This window comes from Pogoniulus pusillus, chromosome 18, assembly GCF_015220805.1.
Source record: "Pogoniulus pusillus isolate bPogPus1 chromosome 18, bPogPus1.pri, whole genome shotgun sequence".
Taxonomy (NCBI): domain Eukaryota; kingdom Metazoa; phylum Chordata; class Aves; order Piciformes; family Lybiidae; genus Pogoniulus; species Pogoniulus pusillus.
Window position 1 is genome coordinate 543,928 of NC_087281.1, and position 23,961 is coordinate 567,888.

A 23,961-nucleotide genomic window follows, 5' to 3' on the forward strand; every position below is an offset into this window, starting at 1 on the left:
GTCTATTTCTCCTTATACTGTTATATTTAAACTAGAAGAAATACAATTTCATTTTTCCCAGACTTTCAAAAAAAACCCTATATTGTAGTGAGTTTATTCTACTGGGGGAGGAATCCACCCTGACCCAGGACATGAGCTAAATTGTTTTATTCTTTCTTCCAACCTGCATTCTGCAGAGGTATAATCACAAAATCACCCAGGGTGGAAGAGACCTCCAAGATCTTCCAGTCCAACCTAGCACCCAGCCCTATCCAGTCAACCAGACCATGGCACTAATTGCCTCATCCAGTCTTTCTTTGAACACCTCCAGGGATTGCTACTCCACCACCTCCCTGGGCAGCCCATTCCAATGGCAAATCTCTCTCTCAATAAGATACCAATAAGTGATGATTTCTTTGGCTTGCACAAAACAAGACTTATCTTTATCCAACTGAAATCAATAGAATAATTTGTTTCTTCTTCTTTTTTTTCTTTTTAATGTAAAGCTGAAATGTTTTGTATCCTTGTTTGATTTTTCAGCTAAGAGAAGGGAGCTTTTTTTACTGACTGCTTGGTCCTCACCCCAAATAGGTACAGGTTAATTTAATTTGTCATTTAAATAAGTACAAGGAGTGAAAGTGAGATGATTGTGTTGATGAGGAAAAGGGCTAGGAAATTAATAGGGAAGAATACAATCATGTGAGAAGCAGAACGTGTGATTTTTGAAGGATTTACGGGCGCAACAGTGGCATTAGGTTTTAATAATTGGGGTGGGGAAGTGACAGCAGACTATACAACTCTACAACTAATTTCAAGTAGGTTCATTGTGAATGCTCAGAAATATCTTCTTGCAATGCATCAAGTCTTTGTATATCTGTAAAGAGATGTTTGTTCCTGGGGACCTGCTGGGCAGTGGTTTGAGATTTACTGTGTAATGCTTGTGGAAGTTTAGCATTTTTAAGTGACCCATTGTTTTGAATTGTTCTGTTGCTGGTTGCCTGGGAGAAGTGACTGACCCCTACCTGGCTACAGCCTCCCTTCAAGTAGTTGTAGACAGCAGTGAGGTCACCCCTGAGCCTCCTCTTCTCCAGGCTAAACATCCCCAGCTTACTCAGCCACTCTTCACAGGGCTGTGTTCCAGGCCCCTCACCAGGTTCCTTGTGTTTGTTTTTGAGTTCTGACTCTGCTTTTACCTATTGAGGAGAAGAAAATCTAAACAGCTTACTATTCCATGCATGTTTTTAGTACATACTGTACATCCTGCACTCAACACTGGACAGGCCACACCTTGAGTCCTGTGTCCAGTTCTGGGCCTCTCAATTCAAGAGAGATGTTAAGATACTGGAACGTGTCCAGAGGAGGGCAACAAAGCTGGTGAAGGGCCTGGAGAACAGCCCTGTGAGGAGAGGCTGAGGGAGCTGGGGTTATTCAGCCTGGAGAAGATGAGGCTCAGGGCTGACCTCATTGCTGTCTATAACTACCTGAAGGGATGTTGTAGCCAGGTGGGGTTGGTCTCTTCTGCTAGGCAACCACAACAGAAGAAGGGGACACAGTCTCAAGTTGTACCAGGGGAGGTCTGGGCTGGATGTTAGTAGGAAATTCTTGACAGAGAGAGTGATTTTTCCATTGGAATGGACTTCCCAGGGAGGTGGTGGAGTCACTATCCCTGAAGGTGTTCAAGAAAAGCCTGTCTGAGGCACTTAGTGCCATGGTCTGGTTGACTGGACGGGGCTGGGTGCTAGGTTGGACTGGATGATCTTGGAGGTCTCTTCCAACCTGGCTGATTCTATGATTGATATACTTCCCTCTTTGAATCATTTTCCATGTAGGTGTCAACGCAAGGACTTTCCAAGGATGGCACATTAGACTGGATAAACTATGCTTAAAGTAGACAGGATGCTTCAAGAAGTTAAACCGTAACACAAGTTGTGCTAATGAAAATTGCAGGGAGAAGTGCCTAAATGGCTGGCACATACAGGAACCGATATGTATTAGTTTGGAGTGAAAGATGAATTTTCAGTGTGTTAGCTATTTCTTTTTATAATTAATCCATTTTGTCATATTTTGAAGGAATTCACATCTTTTTCAAGTAAATTGGGATATTAACAGACACCACTTGGCAAAGTGGGGACATTGATGTTGCGGGATGAAGGAGAACAGAAAGGGTTTCTTCAAATATATTGCAGGAAAAACTAACACTAGAGGCAATGTAGGCCAAGTGCTGAATGAGGTGCATGCCTTGTTGACTGAGAATACAATGAAAGTGGAGTTATTAAAGGCCTTCTTTGTCTCCACCTATACCGCTGGAGACTGTTCTCAGGAGCCATAGGCCTCTGAGTCACCTCAGAGGAAGACATGGCAAAGGAGTAATTTTCCTTGAATAATGAGGACTGAGTTGATGAGGACCGGATTAAGTATTCTGGACATCCATAAATCCATGGGTCCTGATGGCATGCGCCCACAGGTGCTGAGGGAGCTGGTGGAGGTCATTGCCAGACCATTCTCCACCATCTTTGGTAAGTCATGGTGGACGAGAGAGGTGCCTGGGGACTGGAGGAAGGCAAATGTCACTCCAATCTCCAAAAACGATCCAAAGAAGAAGGATCTAGGTGACTATAGACCTGTTGGTCGCACCTCCATCCCTGGAAAGCTGATGGAGCAACTTATCCTTGGTGCTGTCCTTAGGCATATCAAGGACAAGAGAGTCATTAAGAACAGTCAACATCACTTTAACAAGGGGAAGTCATGTTTGACCAACCTGATAGCCATTTTTGAGGACATAACCAGGTGGACAGATGATGGTAGAGATGTGGATCTGGTTTATCTTGATTTCAGTAAAGCATTTGACACTGTCTCCCACAGCATCCTTGCAGCTTAACTGAAGCAGTGTGGTCTGGATGATCAGGTAGTGAAGTGAATGCGAACTGGTAGAAGGGAAGAAGTCAGAGAGTTGTGTTTAATGGGATCTAGTCTAGTTGAAGTCCTGTATCTACTGAAGCCCTCCAAGGGTCAGTGCCAGGACCAGTGCTATTCAATATCACAAGATCACAGGATGTTAGGGATTGGAAGTGACCCAAGGAGATTGAGTCCAACCTCCCTGCCAGAGCAGGACCACACAATCTAGCACAGATCACAGAGGAACACATCCAGACAGGCCTTGAAAGTCTCCAGATAAGGAGATCCCACAACCTCCCTGGGGGGCTTGTTCCAGTGCTCTGTGACCCTTACAGTAAAGCAGTTCCCCCTTGTGTTGAGGTGGAACCTCTTGTGCTACAACTTACAATATGCTTATCAACAACCTGGGTGAGGGAACAGAGAGCACTGTCAGCAGGTTTGCTGATGACACAAGACTGAGTGGAGTGGCTCATACACCAGAAGCCTGTGCTGCCACTCAGAGAGACTTATTCTGGAGAGTTGGACAGGGAGAAATATAATGAAACTCAACAAGGGCAAGTGTAGAGTCTTGCATCTGGAAAAGAACAACCCTATGGACCAGTGTCAGTTGAGGACTGAGTTGTTGGAGAGCAGTGAAGGAATCCTAATGGATGGAAGGTTGACCATGACCAGCAATGTGGTCTTGTTACCAGGAAGGTCAATACCATTTTGAGGTGTATTAGAAGGGCTGTGGTTAGTAGGTTGAGCGGTTCTCCTGCCCCGCTACTCTGCCCTGGTGAGGGGCATATTGTGTCCAGTTCTGGGCCACTTAGTTTAAGAGGGACAGGGAACTGCTTGAGAGAGTCCATTGTAGAGCCACAGAAATGATTAAGGGAATGGAACATCTCTTACAAGGAGAGACTGAGGGAGCTGGGACTCTTTAGCTTGAGGGAAACTGAGGGGTGACTTGATTAATGTTTATAAATACTTAAAGGGTTGAGTGGCAAGGGGATGGAGCCAGGCTCTTTGCAGTGATGCCCAGTGACAGGACAGGGGACAATGGGTGAAAACTGAGGCGTAGAAAGTTCCATGTAAACACTGTGGGGGTGACAGAACACTGGAACAGGCTGTCCAGGGCGATTGTGTCTCCTTTTCTGGAGGTATTCGAAAATGTCCTGGATGCATTCCTGTGTGATCTGGTATGAGTGACCCTGCTCTGGCAGGGAGGTTGGACTGGATGGTCTTCCAAAATATCCCTTCCAGCCCCAAACATTCTGAGATTCTGTGAGAAGATAAAACAAGCAGAGCACAAATCATGTGATTCCAAAGTGAATTCTGTGCAGACTAATAATTCAAGATGATGAAGAGAAAGGCAGATCTCAGGTATCAATCCATTCTGGCAGAGTATTTGAAATCACTAACACATGTGCTCGACACATTTGGCTGACCTCATATTTATTTTCTGGGAATATTGCCATAGAGAATAATGCCAAATTTTCTGTGGGGATTATTCCTGGAGTAATTTAATTGTTACTTATTAGATATCATAGTATGAATTTTACATAGGGGTTTTAAGAAAAAGTAAATGTAGCAAAGCCAACGGACTCTTTTCCTTGTCAGCTGCCTCATACACGTCTACCTCTAGTGAAGGGGAAATTAATCAAAGTGAGATTATTTGTTTTCCAAAATTAATATTGCTTATAAATTTTGATATTCTGAACTCTTGCCACACCTGACCACTTATTTTAATAACATTTTGGTTCTTACACATTCATGGAAACATTCTATGGATAATATCTAGATCTAGTAATAACCAGAAAAATAGGTAAACATGAATTGATCTGGAAGAGAAGATTCCCACAGTCAATATACAGCTTGCCCAATAGATGGAGGGAAGGAGCTCTTTCTGCTTATGGAAGAAGGCAATGGAGAATTAAAAAGAGGTTTTTAAGTATTTACTCACAAATTATTATCTGACTCGTGGGGTTAGCCACAGTCCAGACGGTGCCCAAATGCTTTCAGGGGACTCCTGTCTTGTTGAACACTGAGACTTGATTCTTCCCAGGCTTCTAGGGAAAGAAGGCAGACAATCTCCAGCCTGGTTTCCTGCCTCCTCTGGATGATCTGTGTATGTCTAGGACTTCTGAGCAGGACTTAAAGCAGGTGTAGTGGCAGGATGTCGTGCGATGTGCCAGTCTCAGCATGATGTCACACTGACCACATGGGCCGATCACGCAGGCATCCATGGTCTGCTGCTGGCAAGCTCGCAACAGTGGAGTGTACAGGTGAACACTAAGGCAGTAGGCAATTGCAGCAGGCAATGGCCGAGCACGGCAGAAAGCAGGTTGTTTACCTGCATATCTCCTTTCATCCATGTGGGCCGACAGTAATTGCCCTTTGGACACAGAACGGCCAATCAGGATGGCAGTTAGCCAAACCTTACCATATTAGGCAAAGCCACAGGCTCACTTTTCCCAAATCTGGGACAAGCGCAGGCCTTGCACTAGGCAGGCACAAGCTAAGTGTGTGTGCCTTGTTTACCACAGGACCCTGGGCAGGCCAGAGTCCTTAGACTCAGTGGCTCCAGGTTCCGTTGTGTTCTTTTCCCACGCCTGCCTCTCAGGTGCAGCAGAAAAGCATGCCTAGGCAAGGCAGGACATGTATAAGCCTATTTTGGGCCTATCAGGCCTAGAACAACACTACTTTGAAACACTTTCTATAGAACTGAGCCTCAGACTACGTGGAGTACCTTGAAAATAACCCCGGGAAATAAATTATTGTTTTGCACAGTTTCCCTGCATTTCTTCAGTGCTTTTTTGTTTCATTTGTCATTACTGGTTTTATATACCAACTCATAAATGCGGGTTTATAAGCATGAGTTGTACTTCTGTGCTATTTTGGATCCTGCAGCTTTATTTGCAATATTACTGTCTTTTTGAGATAGTTAGTCTTGTCTAATGAGCTTACAAATACTTAATTCTACTAGAATTTTAATAATGCCATCTGCTCACTTGATGGAAGATGGCAAAACACATTGAAGCAACTACATTTCTTCTCTTGACAGCTGTATTTTTAAAGCTTAAGTTCCCAGTTCTTTTCTTTTAACAGTGGCAGTGAATAATAATAATGCAAACAAAAGGATGTGGTTCTTCACTTATCTTACTTAGTGAGTTACATGTATGATTTTTCTTTTGTTTTTGATCAGTAATAAACAACATGGATTTTTTCAGTTGAACTTGGGTTTTACTATGGCAGACAGTACACAAATCCTAGAAAGATGATAAATATATCACACTTGGAGTTATAGAATCAGCCTGGTTGGAAGAGACTTCCAAGATCATCTAGTCCAAACTATCACCCAGGCCTGTCCAGTCAGTTAGACCATGGCACTAAGTGCCCTATCTAGTCTTTTCTTGCATTTGACATCTTTATCCAAGTTTCTTACTCATCATGACACCTCTGACCATCTCTCTCTGCACCTCCTCCTTTTGAAACTGTTTTGGTGCTCTTGTCTATGGTTGTTCTTTCCACTTTTAGCCTTGTTTGCTTTAGCTATGGTTATTGTTTAGTTATATTTGTTGAACTATGAACTTATTATGTAGTTATTAGGCTGTTCTCTTTGGTGTACTATTTTATAACTTAACCTCAGTTCTGAAGTTAGGCATCAAAACGAACAGTCTGATGACCTCCCCCAGCATAGCTTGAGACTGTGTCCCTTTGTTCTGTTGCTGGTTGCCTGGCAGAAGAGACCAACCCCACCTGGCTACAGCCTCCCTTCAGGTAGTTGTAGAGAGTAATGAGGTCACCCCTGAGCCTCCTCTTCTCCAGGCTAGCAGCTCCTGAATGAATTAGTGTTGCTGGCCATTAATTGCTTGTGAAAATCAGATGACACCGTAGGTATGCCTATTTGGATGTCACACCCAAATGGATTAACCAGTGCAGCTTTTGTGTTGCTTAAGTAAAGAGATGCAGAATATGAAGAAAAGGGAACACAGTGTGAAGTTGTGGTGGGGGAGGTATAGACTGGATGTTGGGATGAAGTTCTTCACAGAGTGATTAGCATTGAAATAGGCTGCCCAGGGAGGTGGTGGAGTGGCCCTGTCTGGAGGTGTTTAAGAAAAGCCTGAGTGAGGCACTTAGTGCTGTGGTCTAGTTGATTGGATAGCACTGGACTGGATGACCTTGGAGGACTCCTCCAACCTGGTTGGCACTATTATTCTAAGCAGTTGCATCACAGGGTTGTTTTTCAGAATTCCTTTTCCAGGTAGTTGTGTGCCATTTACTTATGTATGAAACTTGCTGGTGTTGACAGAACTGTAGGGCAGGCCTGATGCAAGAAGTTGCAAAGATCAGTGGTGCAGCGCAGAAAATACGAGATTTCCCAGTTGTTACTGTTTCAAAGGCACAAGAAGAAGGGGCTTAGATTATGAATTACCCTTTTCATAGCAAAGGAATAGATTTCTTGCTTGGTTGCCTGCTCTCAGTGTGTGATCATTAGTAGTTCTCTTAGATTGACAATTTGGGAGATAGACGCAGCTCCTTATCCCAGCAGGTGGCAACTTCAGCCATGCTGAAGTGGTACGGTTGACTCTGGTTCCTTTCATTTCAGCTACAGAAATGGTACTTCCACTCTCTCTTACTGCTGCGTTAGATACAGTTTATTAGCTTCCCAGCTGATTTCTTTATATATTTCCTGAGTTCTTATTAGTATTTCAATTAATTTGCCATCTGTGTTGGATTTTGTTAGTTAAATAAAAAAGCACATGAAAGTGATTTTTGTCTTGCACAAACACATCATTCACTCTAAGTTTGTATATCTCCATTTGTAGTTTCCTTTTGAGTGTTTCTACATTTTTTTTCCTCACTTCTTGATATCTGTCTGTTGGGTAGACTGTGAGCGGAGATTTCTGTCTCAAACTGCTGGTGTAATCTGTTCTCTCTGTGGTTCCCTGGTAAATTCTAAAGAAAGTCATCCTCATATCCCCAGCTACAGAGGTGGTGTGACTTACCTCCCCTGCTTACAGTTGAATGTTTCAGTCAGCTACGTCCTTGCAGTGGAACAGCCAACTGCCTGACAGTACAGGCAGCCTTCTGTTTGAAGCCTGTCAACATTTCTGTACTTAAAGTTGGTATGCAGTAGATTTCACAGCCTCACAGGATGTTAGGGATTAGAAGGCACCCAAGGAGATCATTGTGTTCAACTCCCCTGCCAGAGCAGGACCACACAGTCTAGTGCAGATCAGAGGAATGCATCCAGACAGGCCTTGAAAGTCTTCAGGGAGGGAGACTCCACTACATCTCTGGGGAGCCTGTTCTAGTGCTCTGGGACCCTTACTGTAAAGAAGTTCCCCTTTGTGTTGCAGTGGAAGCTCTTGTGCTGCAACTTGCATCCATTGCTCCTTGTCTTATCCCAGGGAGCAGTGAGCAGATCCTGTCCCCCCTCTCCTGACCAGCCCTCAGATGTTTATAATCCTTTATTAAATCCCCTCTCAGTCTTCTCTTCTTCAGACTAAAAAATGCAGGTCCCTCAGCCTCTCCTCATAAGCCATGTCCTCCAGTCCCTTAATCGTCCTTGTAGACCTCTCTTGGACTCTCTCCAGCAGATCCCTGTCCCTCTTATACTGTGGAGCTCAAAACTGAACGCAGTACTTAAGATGGAATCTCACCAGGGCAGAGTAGAGGGGAAGGTGAACCTCCCTTGATCTGCTGCACACACTCTTCTTAATACACCCCAAGATCCCATTGCTGTGCCATGGTTTTGGAATCCTAGAATCAGGCAGGTTGGAAGAGACCTCCAAGATCATCCAGTCCAGCCTAGCACCCAACCCTGTCCAATCAACTAGACCATGGCACTAAGTGCCTCAGCCAGGCTTTAATATTTTGATGACACAGTGGAGTGTGATGATATGCTGGTAGGTATATTCAGAAATGAGCAAATAATTGGTCCACTGAGATCTGAGTTCTGCATATAGAGTTTTGTGGAATGTCTCAATCACTGTGGATAAAAAGACTGAGTAATCTGTCTACCAATATGCCAGAATGCTTAATGAGCATAATTCCTGATGTATGTGACCTCTAAGGTACCATGATTTTATTGTGTTCCACACTGAAGTGTCTGATGTTGGCTGTCACAGTGCCCTCAAGGTTTACACAAGGCCAAGTGGAGGTATATAAACAGAATTTCCCTTAGAAAATTATTGTTTTCAGCTGGGAGCTGCTGTATGTCATATTTTTACATTGCCTTTAACTCACTCTCTATCATTATAACCTTCATCAATTATTTCATATATTAAATCAGAGATTCATTATATGATATAGAGCCTTAAGATGATCCTATAGGGTCACCAACTGACTGATTGCTTGCAAATTAGTGAATTATCATTCTCATTTAAACCATAGTAAATCATTATGCCTACTGATGGAATATTTAGCTTCCTTTCAGTTAAAGGAATTGTGTGCCCAGTGTGGCTAGAGAGTTTTGGAAATCCTGGTCATAGAATCAACCAGGTTGGAAGAGATCTCCAAGATCATCCAGTCTAACCTAGCAACCAGCCCTAAACAATCAACCAGACCATGGCACTAAGTGCCTCAGACAGGCTTTGCTTCAACACCTCCAGGGATGGTGACTCCACCACCTCCCTGGGCAGCCCATTCCAATGCCAATCACTCTCTCTGGCAACAACTTCCTCCTCACATCCACTTCCCCTGCCACAACTTGAGACTCTGTCCCCTTGTTCTGTTGCTGCTTGCCTGGCAGAAGAGACCAACCCCACCTGGCTACAGCCTCCCTTCAGGTAGTTGTAGGCAGCCATGAGGTCACCCCGGAGCCTCTTCTCCAGGCTGCACACGCTCAGCTCCCTCAGCCTCTCCTCACAGGGTTGTGCTCCAGGCCTCTCACCAGCTTTGTTGCCCTTCTCTGGGCACATTCCAGTTGTGTCATGGTTTATGTGTTACCTGCCCTCTCCACTCTTATGAAATCACCCAGACTAGACTCAAGACGGCTGGAAATCAAGAAATGAAACTTTATATTTACAGCTAGCACAATATACAAGCACATATCCACTAATACATACAGTTCTATACAGAAATTTACAAGCTTAACCTAATACAGAAACTCAGCAGCCCTCCCAGAAAACAGGGTCCCCAGGAGGGGCTCTCAGTCACCCTCCCACCTCCTTTCCACCCCTCTACCTTATCCCAGACTTTACCTCGCATACAAAGTGAGTTTGGAGGATCAGTCGGGGGGGATAGAAAGCAGAAGGAATAGTTACATAGACAGCAGGTTAGGGAGAAAAGTGCAGGCACCAGGTGCACTCAAAGAGTAACTCTTGTTTATCTCTATTTATGTTCTTGTTTTTATGCCTCTCAGCAAGCCTGTGAGTGCAGCAGACATCACCATTGTTTCATTTTCACAGCTTATAATCTAATTTCTCTCACTGAAACATCCCAGCTAGGCTCAAACTAGCACAGGTTGCTGCCCAAAAATGTTGTGGCCTAGTGTCTGCAACTAGGGAGAATTGCAATTCTGCATTTGTTGAAATGCTGTCGTAAGAACATGGAACTCCACAATGTGTGGAGTTGTACAGCAGACAGAAAGATACATCTGAGGGAGGGGTGGTGCTGGTGTTTGGTTGGGCTTCATTTGTTGTTGTTTTTTTCCTAGTGTAATTCCTGTGAATCATAATTATGCGTTGTTGTAAGTCTTTCTGTAGTCAAACAGCCTAGTTCAGAACTTTAGAAGGTTCTGTCATTAATAGAGACGTGTCTGTAATTTAGCAGTAAAATGTTCTGTTCCTTTACACTCATTGAAGTTATAATTATGTTTTTTTCTAACAATCTCCTCCTTGCAAGCAACCTATTTCACTTGTACTGATAAGTAGTGGCTAATTCAGTCTTTTGGTTTCAATCTGTTTATTGTGCTAGCGCAACGTGTCACTTTTTTTTTCCTGAAGATTCCCAAGTCCTGAATTATCTGCACATCATTTTCTGTAACACTCGACACAGTCACTGAGAGCTTGATTATGCTTACAAACAAATCAGCTGAAAGATCCTAAAAGGGTTTAATTTGTCAGTTTTATTCTGTCACTTTTTCTTCTTCAGTTGCATTCAGATTAATTGGCACTCAGTTCCTCAGCTTTCAGTCTCCAGGGTAAAAGAAATAAATCGTTAATATAAATGTATGTATGTTGTAGTTACAGTAGGGTTTCTTCAGCAGCATGGAAATGATTCCCCTGACATAAATGCGTTTCAGACTGGATCGCTACACCCTCTCGTGAGGTAACCTATCATCTCCAGCTCTAAGGATCCCATGGCCTTGTTGACGTTAGCAAACTTCTCCTCCGGGGCATTTTCTTTTGTTTCTTTAAGTCAGCTGCTCTAAGGAGAAGAAAACTGCTCAGCCTTGCTTTTTCTGCAGATGTGGGAAGTGTTACTGCAAGGCACACCACGTTTGTTTTCAGTGTAGAGACACACAAGAAAGCCAGGCAGGCTGCAAAACTACTTTAGATCCTCGATAGCAGATAAACACTGGAATCTGAACATTTAAGCAACTTCATGACATTGTGGTAGCTTGGACTGTTATTACATGGACATAGTTTGTCCTTAAAAAACCCCAGTCCTGTATGTCTCTAAGGAAAAGGAGGTGAGAATACAGTGTCCAGTTCTGGGCTGCTCAGCTCAAGAGAGATGTTGAGACACTGGAATGTGTCCAGAGAAGGGCAACAAAGCTGGTGAGGGGCCTGGAGCACAGCCCTGTGAGGAGAGGCTGAGGGAGCTGGGGGTGTGCATCCTGGAGATGAGGAGGCTCGGGGGGGGACCTCATGGCTGTCTACAACTACCTGAAGGGAGGTTGTAGCCAGGTGGAGTTGGTCTCTTCTGCCAGGCAAGCAGCAACAGAACAAGGGGACACAGTCTCAAGTTGTGGCAGGGGAGGTCTAGGCTGGATGTGAGGAGGAAGTTGTTGTCAGAGAGAGTGATTGGCATTGGAATGGGCTGCCCAGGGAGGTGGTGGAGTCACTGTTCCTGGAGGTGTTGAAGCAAAGCGTGGCTGAGGCCATGGTCTAGTTGACTGGACGGGGCTGGGTGCTAGGTTGGAGATGTTGAAAGTCTCTTCCAACCTGGTTGATTCTGTGCTTGAAATTTGTTGCAGAATTAAATCTGCAGCTGTTTTAAGACACTATATTAGTTAGGAACCAATCTAGAAATTTTCTGCAAAAAAGTGCATTTTGTCACAGGATTTTTTTTTTTCCATCTTCCCCATCCTGGGAAAAGTAATAAGATTAAAACAGAGAAGATAATCTCTAAGGTCCCCTCCAACATAAGCCATTCTATGATTTGGCCAGCCTCATCTAGGCTATGGTGTCCCTGCCCATGGTGGGGAGGGTGGAATAAAATGATCCTTGTGGTCCCTTCCAACCCTGACTGATTCAGCATTTCTCTTATGTGTGTGTGGTAGTTGCTGCCTTAGGAAGCTTGCCCTGAGCTAAGGTGTCTCTCAAAGATACAGAGGATAGCTGCCAGAGACGTGAGCTGCCAGAAGCAAGTTGTGTAAAATGAAGACTGTCTCAAACAAAGACTGCAATTGAAATTGACTGACAAACGTATCTGCTTAATGTTGTTCTGCTACAGAAATAAATTAAAGCTGTTAAACTTCATTTCATGATAGTGAGGTCAATCTTTAACCAATATAGACTTGTTGGTGTGGAATTTCCATTGATGTGTGGGTGTCTGACACTTCTCAAAGGAAAAAAAAAGCGTGAAGGATATTTATGCTGGTCTAATTCCATTCTGAACAACTTGTCTTATTAATTGAAGGAAAAGGAACCTAAAGCAAATTTTAAAAAGAAAAAAGTATTAGGTCAGTCTGACATCTGCTGTGTGGGAAAACATTCCTTGGGAAAATGTGACTGTACGGCTATGTGGGATCCAGTTCTGGAGTCCCTATTACAGGAAGGATGTGGAGATGCTGGAGCGTATCCAGAGAAGGACCACGAGGATGATCCGAGGGCTGCAGCAGCTCTGCTATGAGGACAGACTGAAAGAGTTGAGGCTGTTCAGGCTTCAGAAGAGGAGGCTCCCAGGTGACCTTCATGTGGCCTTGCAGTATCTGAAGGAGGCTTACAAAAATGCTGAGGAAGGACTTTTCAGGCCATCAGGGAGTGACAGGACTAGGGGGAATGGAGCAAAGCTGGAGATGGGTAGGTTCACCATGAGAGTGGGGACAGCCTGGTGCTCAGGGAGGTGTTTGAGGCCCCATCCCTGGAGGTATTTAAGGCCCTGACTGATTCTATGATCTCATAAACAGAATTATTTCTGAGCATTTGTTTGCTGTCATCATCAGTGGTGGTGGACCAGCAGTAGTATTAATGGTGTAAGAAAGGGAACAAGTGCAATATTACTTCTCTGAAAGAGTTCCTGTGATAAAATTAACTAAGCATTAGAATGTAATATCTGAGATATAAGCTTGCATTGTATCAAAGCAGTCTTTGTGGCTACTTTAGCGTGTTGCAGTTGTCAGCAGATCATTGACATTTGGCTTTTGGTAGGATCATAGAATGCACTGGGTTGGAAGGGACCTCTAGAGGTCATCTAGTCCATTAACAAATAATTTGTAGAAATGCAAGTATGAAATTAGATTTATTGTTTTCAGGGTTTTTTTCTTTTTAATTTATCCTATTAAATGAGCAATTAATCAATTTAACACACTCTTAAAAGGAGAACCTCAAACCAAGCTAAACCTCATCTCTTGCATTGTGCCAGATGCCAAACCTGGCCTCGTTTCTACTGTGTGGAGTTTGTTTTCTGTTTGTTCCCCTACTTGGTTTCTGCTTTTTCTTGTCTTAGCATCATAGAATCAACCAGGTTGGAAGAGACCTCCAAGATCATTCAGTCCAACCTAGCACCCAGCCCTGTCCAGTCAACCAGACCATGGCACTAAGTGCCTCATCCAGGCTTTTCTTGAACATCTCCAGGGATGGCAACTCCACCACCTCCCTGGGCAGCCCATTCCAATGCCAATCACTCTCTCTGACAACAACTTCCTCCTAACATCCAGCCTAGACCTCCCCTGGCGCAGCTTGAGACTGTGTCCCCTTGTTCTGTTGCTGGCTGCCTGTGAGAAGAGACCAACCCCACCTGCCTACAGCCTCCCTTCAGGTAGTTGTAGGCAGCCATGAGGTCCCCTCCCTGAGCCTCCTCTTCTGCAGGCTGCACACCCCCAGCTCCCTCAGCCTCTCCTCATAGACTTTGTGTGCCAGGTCTCTCACCAGCTTTGTTGCCCTTCTCTGGACACCTTCCAGCACCTCAACTCTCTTTCCTGTCTTTGTTTAATATGGAAGCTTTCCCAGGTGATATTATCTTTAATTACCATATCAATTACTGTGCCTATCTGTAGCATGCTGTGCAGTTGTTATTTGAAACTGTACAGGTAGTAAATCTGAGTATTTAAGTCTGCTGAATTGTAATTTTGTTCTTAAAAGCCAAATCTTATTATGGAACTTCCTCCTGGTGTCACTAACTTCTGAAGAGAGCTTATAAAATCATTGTTTGCAAAATTGTCAAAATAAAACTGAATCACAGAATCAGTCAGGGTTGGAAGGGACCACAAGGATCAGCCAGTTCCAACCCCCCTGCCATGAACAGGGGCACCCTACCCTAGAGCAGGCTGCCCACAGCCTCATCCAGCCTGGCCTTAAACACCTCCAGCCATGGGGCCTCAAACCACCTCCCTGGGCAACCCAGTCCAGCCTCTCACCACTCTCATGCTCAAAAAATTCCTCCCCACCTCCAGCTTTGCTCCATTCCTCCCAGTCCTGCCACTCTCTGAAAGCCTGGGAAGATCCCTCTCCAGCTATTTTGTAGCCCCCTTTGGGATCCTGGAAGGCCACAGTAGGGTCACCTGGGTTTCTCCTCTGCTCCAGGCTGCACAGTGCCAACTCTTCCAGTCTGTCCTCATAGCAGAGCTGCTCCAGCTCTCTGACCAAGCCAGTGGCCCTTCTCTGGACATGCTCCAGCATCTCCACTTCCTTCTTGTAATGGGGGCTCCAGAACTGGGTGTAACTGGTTTTTGGAAGTTCAGAAAGTGAAATATTTATAATCTGCGCATTTATTGGGCTGAAGCAGCTCGCTCTTGGGTAGAACAGTAATATTGCTCGTGCAAGGGTTTTGATCAGTAAACCTGGTGTATGGAGGCCTTTGAAATATAGCTCCCCACAGTTTCCTGGAAGAGACCTCCAAGCCCATCCAGTCCAACTTATCTAATCTATCCATTGAGTCCAACCTATCCAACCAAGATCATCTAGGCTAGCCCTATCCAGTCAACTAGACCATGGCCTCGCCAGTTTTTTCTTGAACGTCTCCAGGGACAGCAACTCCTCCACCTCCTTGGGAAGTTCATTCCAATGCAAATCACTCTCTCTGGGAAGAACTTCCTCCTAACTTCCTCCAGCCTGTACCTCCCCTGGCACAACTTGAGACTCTGTCCCCTTGTTCACTTCCGTGCTGCCTGGCAGAAGAGACCAACCCCCATCTGGCTACAACCTCTCTTCAGGTAGTTGTACACAGCAATGAGATCACCTCTGAGCCTCTTCTTCTCTAGGCTGAATAACGCCAGCTCCTTCAGCCTCTCCTCATAGGGTTTGTGTTCTAGGCTCCAAAATACTTTTTCTTTCAAAGTGTCTTTAAATGTTGAAACTCAGAGAATGTTGTGAATGCTGAAGAGTGATGGCCAAGGTTTAAAAAACAGAATCTAACATCTCTTCTATGCCCCTGAAGTGTGAGGAAGAAAACCCCATGGTAGACTCTTAAATAGATATCCCCACTGATTCAAGAAATGTTTAATCCCTTAGTTACTGAAGACTGCGAATGTACTTCAGGGAAAGCATAATTACATCTGTTATAACTTGATTTTTATATGGGATGGCATATTTTGGAGGGGACCTTAGAGATCATCTGCTCCAACCTCCCTGATGTGGGCAGGAATGTTTTCTGTCATTCACATTTTCTGCTGCTCACTATTCAACAAGAACAAGTGCAAGGTCCTGCATCTGGGTGGAGGCAATCCCAAGCACAAATCCAGGCTGGAGAGTGACTGGCTGGAGAGCAGCCCTGAGGAGAGGGCCATGGGAGCACTGGTGAACATGATGCTCAACATGAGCCAGCACTGTGCACTTGCAGCCTGGAGGGCCAACCATATTCTGGACTGCATCAGCAGAAGTGTGATCAGCAGGTGGAGGGAGGTGATTCTCCCCCTCTAATCTGTTCTGCTGAGACCCCACCTGGAGTACTGCATCCAGTTCTGGAGACCCCATTACAAGAAAGATGTGGAGGTGCTGGAACATGTCCAGAGAAGGGCCACAAGGATCCTCAGAGGCCTTCAGCACCTCTGCTATGAGGAAAGACTGAAAGAGTTGGGGCTGTGCAGTCTGCAGAAGAGGAGGCTCCCAGGTGACCTTATTGTGGCCTTCCAGGATCTGAAGAGGACCTACAAAAAAGCTGGGGAGGGACTTTTTAGGCTGCCAGGGAGTGACAGGTCTAGTGGGAATGGAGCAAAGCTGGAGGTGGGGAAATTCAGACTGGAGGTGAGGAGGAAGTTGTTGAGCATGAGAGTGGTGAGAGCTTGGAATGGGTTGCCCAGGGAGGGGGGTGAGGCCCCATGGCTGGAGGTGTTTAGGCCAGGCTGGCTGAGGCTGTGTGCAGCCTGCTCTAGGGTAGGGTGTCCCTGTCCGTGGCAGGGGGGTTGGAACTGGATGCTCCTTGTGGTCCCTTCCAACTCTGATTCTATAATTCCATGAAATAAGGTAGTAGGGGAGATAGATTTGGAGTCTAACTTTAGTTGTTCTTGTAACTCGTATGTTGCTTTGTCCAGTCAAGATGGCTCTGTGATCACTGCACATTGCCAGTTATGTGTCATACATTGCACTGCAAACGGAAACACCTTCAGTAGACCAAGGAAGTTCACCTCTGCGTTCTGCATGTGCAGATTACTGGCATGTCCTTTAACTGAGGGGAGGAGAAGACCAACATTCACCCAAACCTGTGAAATATCAGAAATACTGGTATCACCCGAGCTTGGGAAGAAACTGGTCTGATTATTGAGAGTCCTTTCCTTGGAAATTTGGTCTCGAATCTCTTCTAAAAAGTATTTTGGTGACTTAAAATTAATTTCCTTTCATTCTTATTATCAACTAAAACGTTACAAATAGTTCCCTGTGTGTTTTCAGAAACAGGTAACCAACTGGAGCTTTGTGTTTAAGCTGCTTTTGATGTGATTGAAGTGGACTTTGGAATCTTTCCTGTGGCAGATGTCTTCTTGCTGAACAGCTGCTTTCCCTTTGTGTTCAGAAACAGGACTCAGTCTTTTAGCTAGTGCTCTGGTGTTCTGCCTGTGGTGGATTACAAACATGCGTGTGTGCCTGCTCGCGTTCGAAAGGGTAACATAGACATAGAGATGTAAACTCTGTGATGTATTTGCTTCTAATGTCTTCTGCTAGATCGCACCAGTGATCCTTTCTGGTAGTGTTAAGGTCACAAGGCTTTTTTTCCACTTCCCAAGAAGTCAATAGGAAGAGATTCTTTGCAGAACACAACACCTGAGTCTGCTCACTATATTGCTTGCGTATGTAGGATGTTGGTGTGGTTTTTTGTAGCAAAGGGCTTTTACTTCTCAGACTGTGGCACACTGATAGTTGTCTTAATGAGCTGGAATATAAATGCAGTAGCATGATACAAGACATGGGTTTAGCTAGTCTGTGAATTGATTTATGAAATGTAAGTAGGAAATTTTGTATTCTTAAGAATTCAGGACAGCATTCTTCAGTACTTTATCCTAGTGCTTCATTGAGTTTTGTACAACAGGGCAAGAACTGTTCTTCATTCGTGTTCTTCAACCATTTCTAATTGTGTGCTTTATTTCCTCTTAGATGAATCAACTCCTAAAGAAGTCAGCAGGGTAAGTGCTACTCTCTGTGCTCTCTAAAAGCAAGTCTAGTCTCTGAGACCTGCTGTTCACTTGAGATTACTTTTGTGCAGTCTCTGGCCAAGATTTGACTCTCTGGACGTAGTGGATGTCCAGAGCGCAGGGCGGGGGGAAAGGCAAAACAGAAAACAAACCAAATCAGACAAACAAAAAAACCTCCAACCCACATACCAAACCAAAGAAAGCAAAAGAAGAAAAGAAAGATTAACTGCCTGACTAGAAAACAGCTCACAAGAAAAAGAAATGTTAGGAACACTTGATTGGCAGTAAGGGAAAAGCAGTTTTACACGAACAAATTTGGAGTTCCTGTGCTTCCATTTTCCTGATTGAGGTTTAAAAAGATACTTGACAGAAAATCATGAGTATATCAGCAAGACTAGTTAATCATAGCAGCAAGACTAGTTAATCATAGCAGCAAGACTAGTTAATCATTGCCTCACAAGTGTCAGAGGAAAAAAGGGAAAGAATATGCCCTACCTCCTAATTCCTTCTGAGATGTGCTGTGGGTACGGATGAGCTAAACTCTTTAATTTGAAACATTCTGCAGTATATTATATGAAATGTAATGTAAAGTCTTTTAAAAGCATATTCATTAGGGAATTCCTGACTCTAGCCTCACATGCCATTGACTCTGTCCTGCAGAATAGATAGGGGAACCTGTTAGGCACTGGAGCTTTCGCTGGGAATGGAAAACAATAGTACAGGACTATCTGTTGTCCACAGCTGTGCCCAGTTAGCCTGAAGCACCCAAGTGCTTTTTTCATGTAAGATGAGAGAGCCACTTACAGTTTCCTGAGGTGGAATCATGTTCCTGTTTTGTTTCTCTTCTTGAGTATATTGCATATACTATTTCGTATTCCCAGAAGAGCCACAGCAGTGTCAGACATGTATTAAAAGTAAGGCTGACTGAAGCACTGTAAAAGCTAAGTGATTTTGCTCTCAGAAGAAGTCATGTGGGAAGCACTAAGATATGGAAAGAATGGAAGAAGACTGGAAACCTCTGGAAACCTTGATAGCAGGCGGTTGGTGTAAAAGAGAACTGAAGTTACCTCTTGTGAGGTTAAGAAAAAGATTAAATGATGTCTACAATGATTTTTTTTCAAGCAGAAGTTCTACATATGGGTGATGTGCTGTGGATGTATATGGGAATTAGGTTAAAATTAGTGATTTAGTAATTAAATGATAACGTGTTTTCTGGTCACTCCTTAGTATTCAGCTGTTATTGCAGTTGAGTAAATACCTGTTGGTACAACTGAGTCATAGAATCAGCCAGGTTGGAAGAGACCTCTGAAATCATCCAGTCCAACCTAGCACCCAGCCCTAAACAATCAACCAGATCATGGCACTAAGTGCCTCATCCAGGCTTTTCCTGAACACCTCCAGGGACGGTACCTCCACCACCTCCCTGGGCAGCCCATTCCAATGCCAATCACTCTCTCTGCCAACAACTTCCTCCTAACATTCAGCCTAGACCTACCCCGGCACAACTTGAGACTGTGTCCCCTTGTTCTATTGCTGGTTGCCTGGGAGAAGAGGCCACCCCCCACCTGGCTACAATGTCCCTTCAGGTAGTTGCAGACAGTAATAAGATCACCCCTGAGCCTCTCCTTCTGCAGGCTAAACAGGCCCAGCTCCCTCAACCTCCCCTCATAGGGTTTGTGTTCCAGGCCCATCACCAGCTTTGTTGCCCTTCTCTGGACATGCTCCAGCACCTCAACATCTCTTGACTTGAGGAGCCCAGAACTGGACACAGCACTCAAGGTGTGGCCTGACCAGTGCTGAGCAGAGGGGCAGAATAGCCTCCCTTATCCTACAGGCCACACTGCTCCTGATGCAGGCCAGGATGCCATTGGCTCTCTTGGCCACCTGGGCACACTGCTGGCTCACAAAAACTCTGTAAAATGCAGTTAGAAAACATGTCTCAGTTACCCCATTTGAGCTCTTCAGTGCAAAACAAGCAAGCTCTAGAACCCTGATGCCTCTTGTGTCTGCCCTGCCAATCACCCACTCTGTGTCTCACCCGTTCTGCTCCCAGCCATCTCAGCCCCTTCATACATAGTGTGACTCATTTTTCCTGAAGATGGAGGCTGTCACCTCCAAGTCCTGGGATCAGGAGAGTGCAAAGGATAGTAAAGATGTTCTGAAGTAAAGATATTCTGCCTCAGTTCTTTCAGCTATCAGTCACTGTGCACTTGCATACTATGGTACACTACCTTTTTGGCTTTGCTAGTTTATAGCTGTCTCAAACAATGCCATGTATTGTAATTTAGATCCTTGTAAGACATCTTTTCTTCAGTGGTAGCTCAGACAGAGGTCAGCTTAATTAAAGTCTGAAGGTAAATTAGAATTTGAATTGGGAAAGTTCTATACATAGAAAATGTTTTCTACAGACAAAAAGGCATGTTCATGCTGACTGGAGAATGATGAGCTCTGAAGTCATTGAGTACTGCATTCGTAGGTAATTTCTGAAAATACCTGCAGGGAGAAGCTTATACTGTAGGGAAGTCTAATGAGAAGTCTAATGTATAAGGAACAGTCTGGCCAGCAGGACAAGGGAGGTGACTCTTCCCCTGTACTCAGAACAGGTCAGGCCACAGCTTGAGTGCTGTGTCCAGTTCTGGGCTCCTCAATTCAAGAGAGATGTGGAGGTGCTGGAGTGTGTCCAGAGAAGGGCAACAAAGCTGGTGAGAGGCCTGGAGCACAGCCCTGTGAGGAGAGGCTGAGGGAGCTGGGGGTGTGCAGCCTGCAGAAGAGGAGGCTCAGGCTGACCTCATTGCTGTCTACAACTACCTGAAGGGAGACTGTAGCCAGGTGGGGTTGGTCTCTTCTGCCTGGCAAGCAGCAACAGAACAAGGGGACAGAGTCTCAAGTTGTGGTAGGGGAGGTCTAGGCTGGATGTGAGGAGGAAGTTGTTGTCAGAGAGAGTGATTGGCATTGGAATGGGCTGCCCAGGGAGGTGGTGGAGGCACTGTTCCTGGAGGTGTTCAAGCAAAGCCTGGCTGAGGCACTTAGTGCCATGGTCTGGTTGATTGTTTCAGGCTGAGTGATAGGTTGGAGATCTTTAAGGTCTCTTCCAACCTCGTTGATTATATGATTGAAATTTATTGCAGAATTAAATCAGCAGTTGTTTTAAAACACTATATTAGTTAGGAACCAATCTAGAAATTTGCTGAAAAAAAGTCCAATTTATAACAGGATTTTTCTTTTCAATCTTTCTGTGTTGGGAAAACTGAAAAGATTAAAAGATTCATAGTCATATGTCGTGACATCAGTTGCTTCAATAAGCTCCTTTTCTGTTGTCCTTACAAAGGGCAACAGAATTAGGTTAGAATCATAGAATCAGGGTTGGAAGGGTCCACAAGGATCAGCCAGTTCCAACCCCCCTGCCATGGGCAGGGACACCCTACCCTAGAGCAGGCTGCACACAGCCTCAGCCAGCCTGCCCTGAAACACCTCCAGCCATGGGGCCTCAACCACCTCCCTGGGCAACCCATTCCAGGCTCTCACCACTCTCATGCTAACAACTTCCTCCTCATGGCCAGTCTGAACCTGCTGTTGTAAATGGGGCTAGTTGAAATCTGAGTTTGGGGTAAAATGCAATGAGGCAGATGAAAAGTTATGAACTGTTTATGAATGTACCCAAAATAATTCCCCCAATCTTATTTCCCACTCTCCACACAAGTTCCTGGATGCGGTGGGCAGAGCTATGTCACAGAATGTCTCTGCACAGTGGAATGTTGAAAGGTTTCAGAAGATGTCTTCGGCAGAGAGTGTGGCGGCTTCATTCGCCGCTTGTGGGGCTGCTTAAGATCCCTTAGCACCCTGCACAAAGAATGGAGAATACTCACTAGTCCTGATGGCCCAAAACAGAGGCAGGAAAATATCCAACACAAGTCCTGTGGCAAACTCCACGTGGGCTGCAGGCTGAGGCGATGGGCGGGCGGGAGGCAGATCAGCCAGGAGTGAACGAGCACACCAGCCCCTTCTGCCCTGTTCACCCCCATTTATGGGGTAGTGGCCGAGGCTAGTGGTCTCATTGGCCACACAATCACCCAGTCACCTCTGGCAGTCACCCAAGCAGACACAGAAATGGCAGAACCCACAGGCTGTTGTCCTCCATAAAATGGGGTGCGCATAGGCCTACCCCGGGGCAGGGGCACGTCCCCATGAAACCCCTCTCAGGCAAGGAAACAGCTGCCTGGCTTTCCTTTGCCCTGTTCTCCCGCCTCTGGCTGCAATGCAGACAGGCAGGTAAATAAGACAGGATATGCTTAAGCCCATTTTATGTCCTTTAGGACTATTCACCACACCTCCCCACCTCCAGCTTTGTTCCGTTCCCCCCAGCCCTGTCACTGCCTGACAGCCTAAAAAGTCCCTCCCCAGCTTTTTTGTAGGCCCCCTTCAGCTCCTGGCAGGCCACAAGAAGGTCACCTGGGAGCCTCCTCTTCTGCAGCCTGCACAGCCCCAACTCTTTCAGTCTGTGCTCACAGCAGAGCTGCTGCAGCCCTCTGAGCATCCTCCTGGCCCACTCCAGCATCTCCACATCCTTCTTGTAATAGGGGTTCCAGAACTGGATGCTGTTGGAGTCAGGTATTTTGTGTGTCGTTTAACTGCTTTCACCACCCAAAAGGCTCGCTTCTTTTTCTTTTTAAACATGCAGGTTTATGAGTTTTTTTCAGGAACTCTGAATACTGAACATGTCATTCATTTGCCTTTGTTTCAGTCAGTGAAGTGCAGTGGGATGAGTGGCATCCAGATTTAAAAAAAACACCTCTTTATATTCTTTAATTATTGAAAGGAAATTTCAGTATTTTAAAGGATTTGTGTTGAAGTTTCAGTCTTTGAATACTGAGATTCAGGCAGATGTGGAAACTGCATTTCTAATTGCTTGTGTTCTTAGCAGGAGAATGAAAATAAAGCAGCAGCCTTGGCTATCAGCCTTACATTGCATGGTTTTGAAATGAGGGAGTGGGAGGAAACTTCTCCATATTTTAAATGTTGGGACTTGCAGAAGAGAAAAGGAGCTTTTTGAAGTTTGTTACTGTTAAATCTGGTGTACTGAGGACAAATTCATAACATATTTTTGTTCAGAAGTTGTATGTAAAGATATCAGAGACTGACCTGGCATAGTAGCTGGTGAATGGTGGAGGGGAAGAGAAAAAGAAAAGGTACAATTTCACAGTTTCTGTATACTGCTTTTGGCATAAAGGCAACTCTGATTACAATATACCTCATGAGCATCTGTGATCAAACAGTTGAGCCTGTGACTTTTTTTCTGCATGCTAGATTCCAGTATTTATGAAATATATGTAACTGGAGACAGAATCTCCTTTTCACATGATGTAGCATTGGGACTATCCTTGGAAATGCTGAATTTCTTCTGCTTACTGATTGTATGTTGGCCAATTCCACACGTTCTAGCTACAGAGTGGTTTTCCAGGTGTGATGGTTTGGGTGTTACCTGCCTCCCCACACTTAAGAAAATCACCCAGACTAGACTCAGATGATCTGGAAATTAATGAAGCTTAGCACAATATTCAAGCAGATATTTACAACATATACAGCTATAGACAGAAATACACAAGTTAAAAGGTAATACAGAAACACAACAGCCCTCCCAGAAACCTGAGTCCCCAGGAGGGGCTCCCAACCACCCTTACACTCCTCTACCTTACCCCAGATCTTGCCTTATGTTTAAGGTAGTATGGAGGGTCGGCCAGGGGTGTTAGCAAGCAGGTGGATTAGTCACACAAATGGCAGGTTAGGTGAGAGAGAAGTTCAGCCCAAAGCCCAGGCAGGGACTCTGTTATCTATGTTTGTGTTCTTATCCATCTCAGCAAGCCTATGAGTGCAGTAGATGTCACCATTGCTTCCTTTTTACAGTCTGTAATCTAGTTCTTCTCACCAAAACATTCTAGCTAGCTTCAAACCAGCACACTAGGCAATGGGATTGCAGAAAGAAAACCAACAGTTGCACTGTTTTGATGAAGAAGATTTCAGCTGAACTTTGTACTTTGTTTTTGCTGTTTTATCCACAAAAGAAGCCATATAACTTATGTCTAGACTGAAGATATTTCTTTTATAGTACTAGTGAAAAGTACGCATTGGAGATGTTACTCTTTTCAGCTGGCAAA

General features: G+C 44.8%; 1 protein-coding gene across 3 annotated transcripts in view; it reads left to right on the forward strand.

The window, feature by feature from the left end:
- The window catches only part of PDE10A (phosphodiesterase 10A), a 410,304-nt gene that overhangs the window by 310,426 nt on the left and 75,917 nt on the right, over positions 1-23,961 (forward strand). For all 3 annotated transcript variants that reach the window (XM_064158232.1, XM_064158231.1, XM_064158233.1), the window contains exon 3: positions 17,772-17,800. In XM_064158232.1, the coding sequence (XP_064014302.1) occupies positions 17,772-17,800 (29 nt within the window). The remainder of the gene's footprint in view (positions 1-17,771; positions 17,801-23,961) is intronic.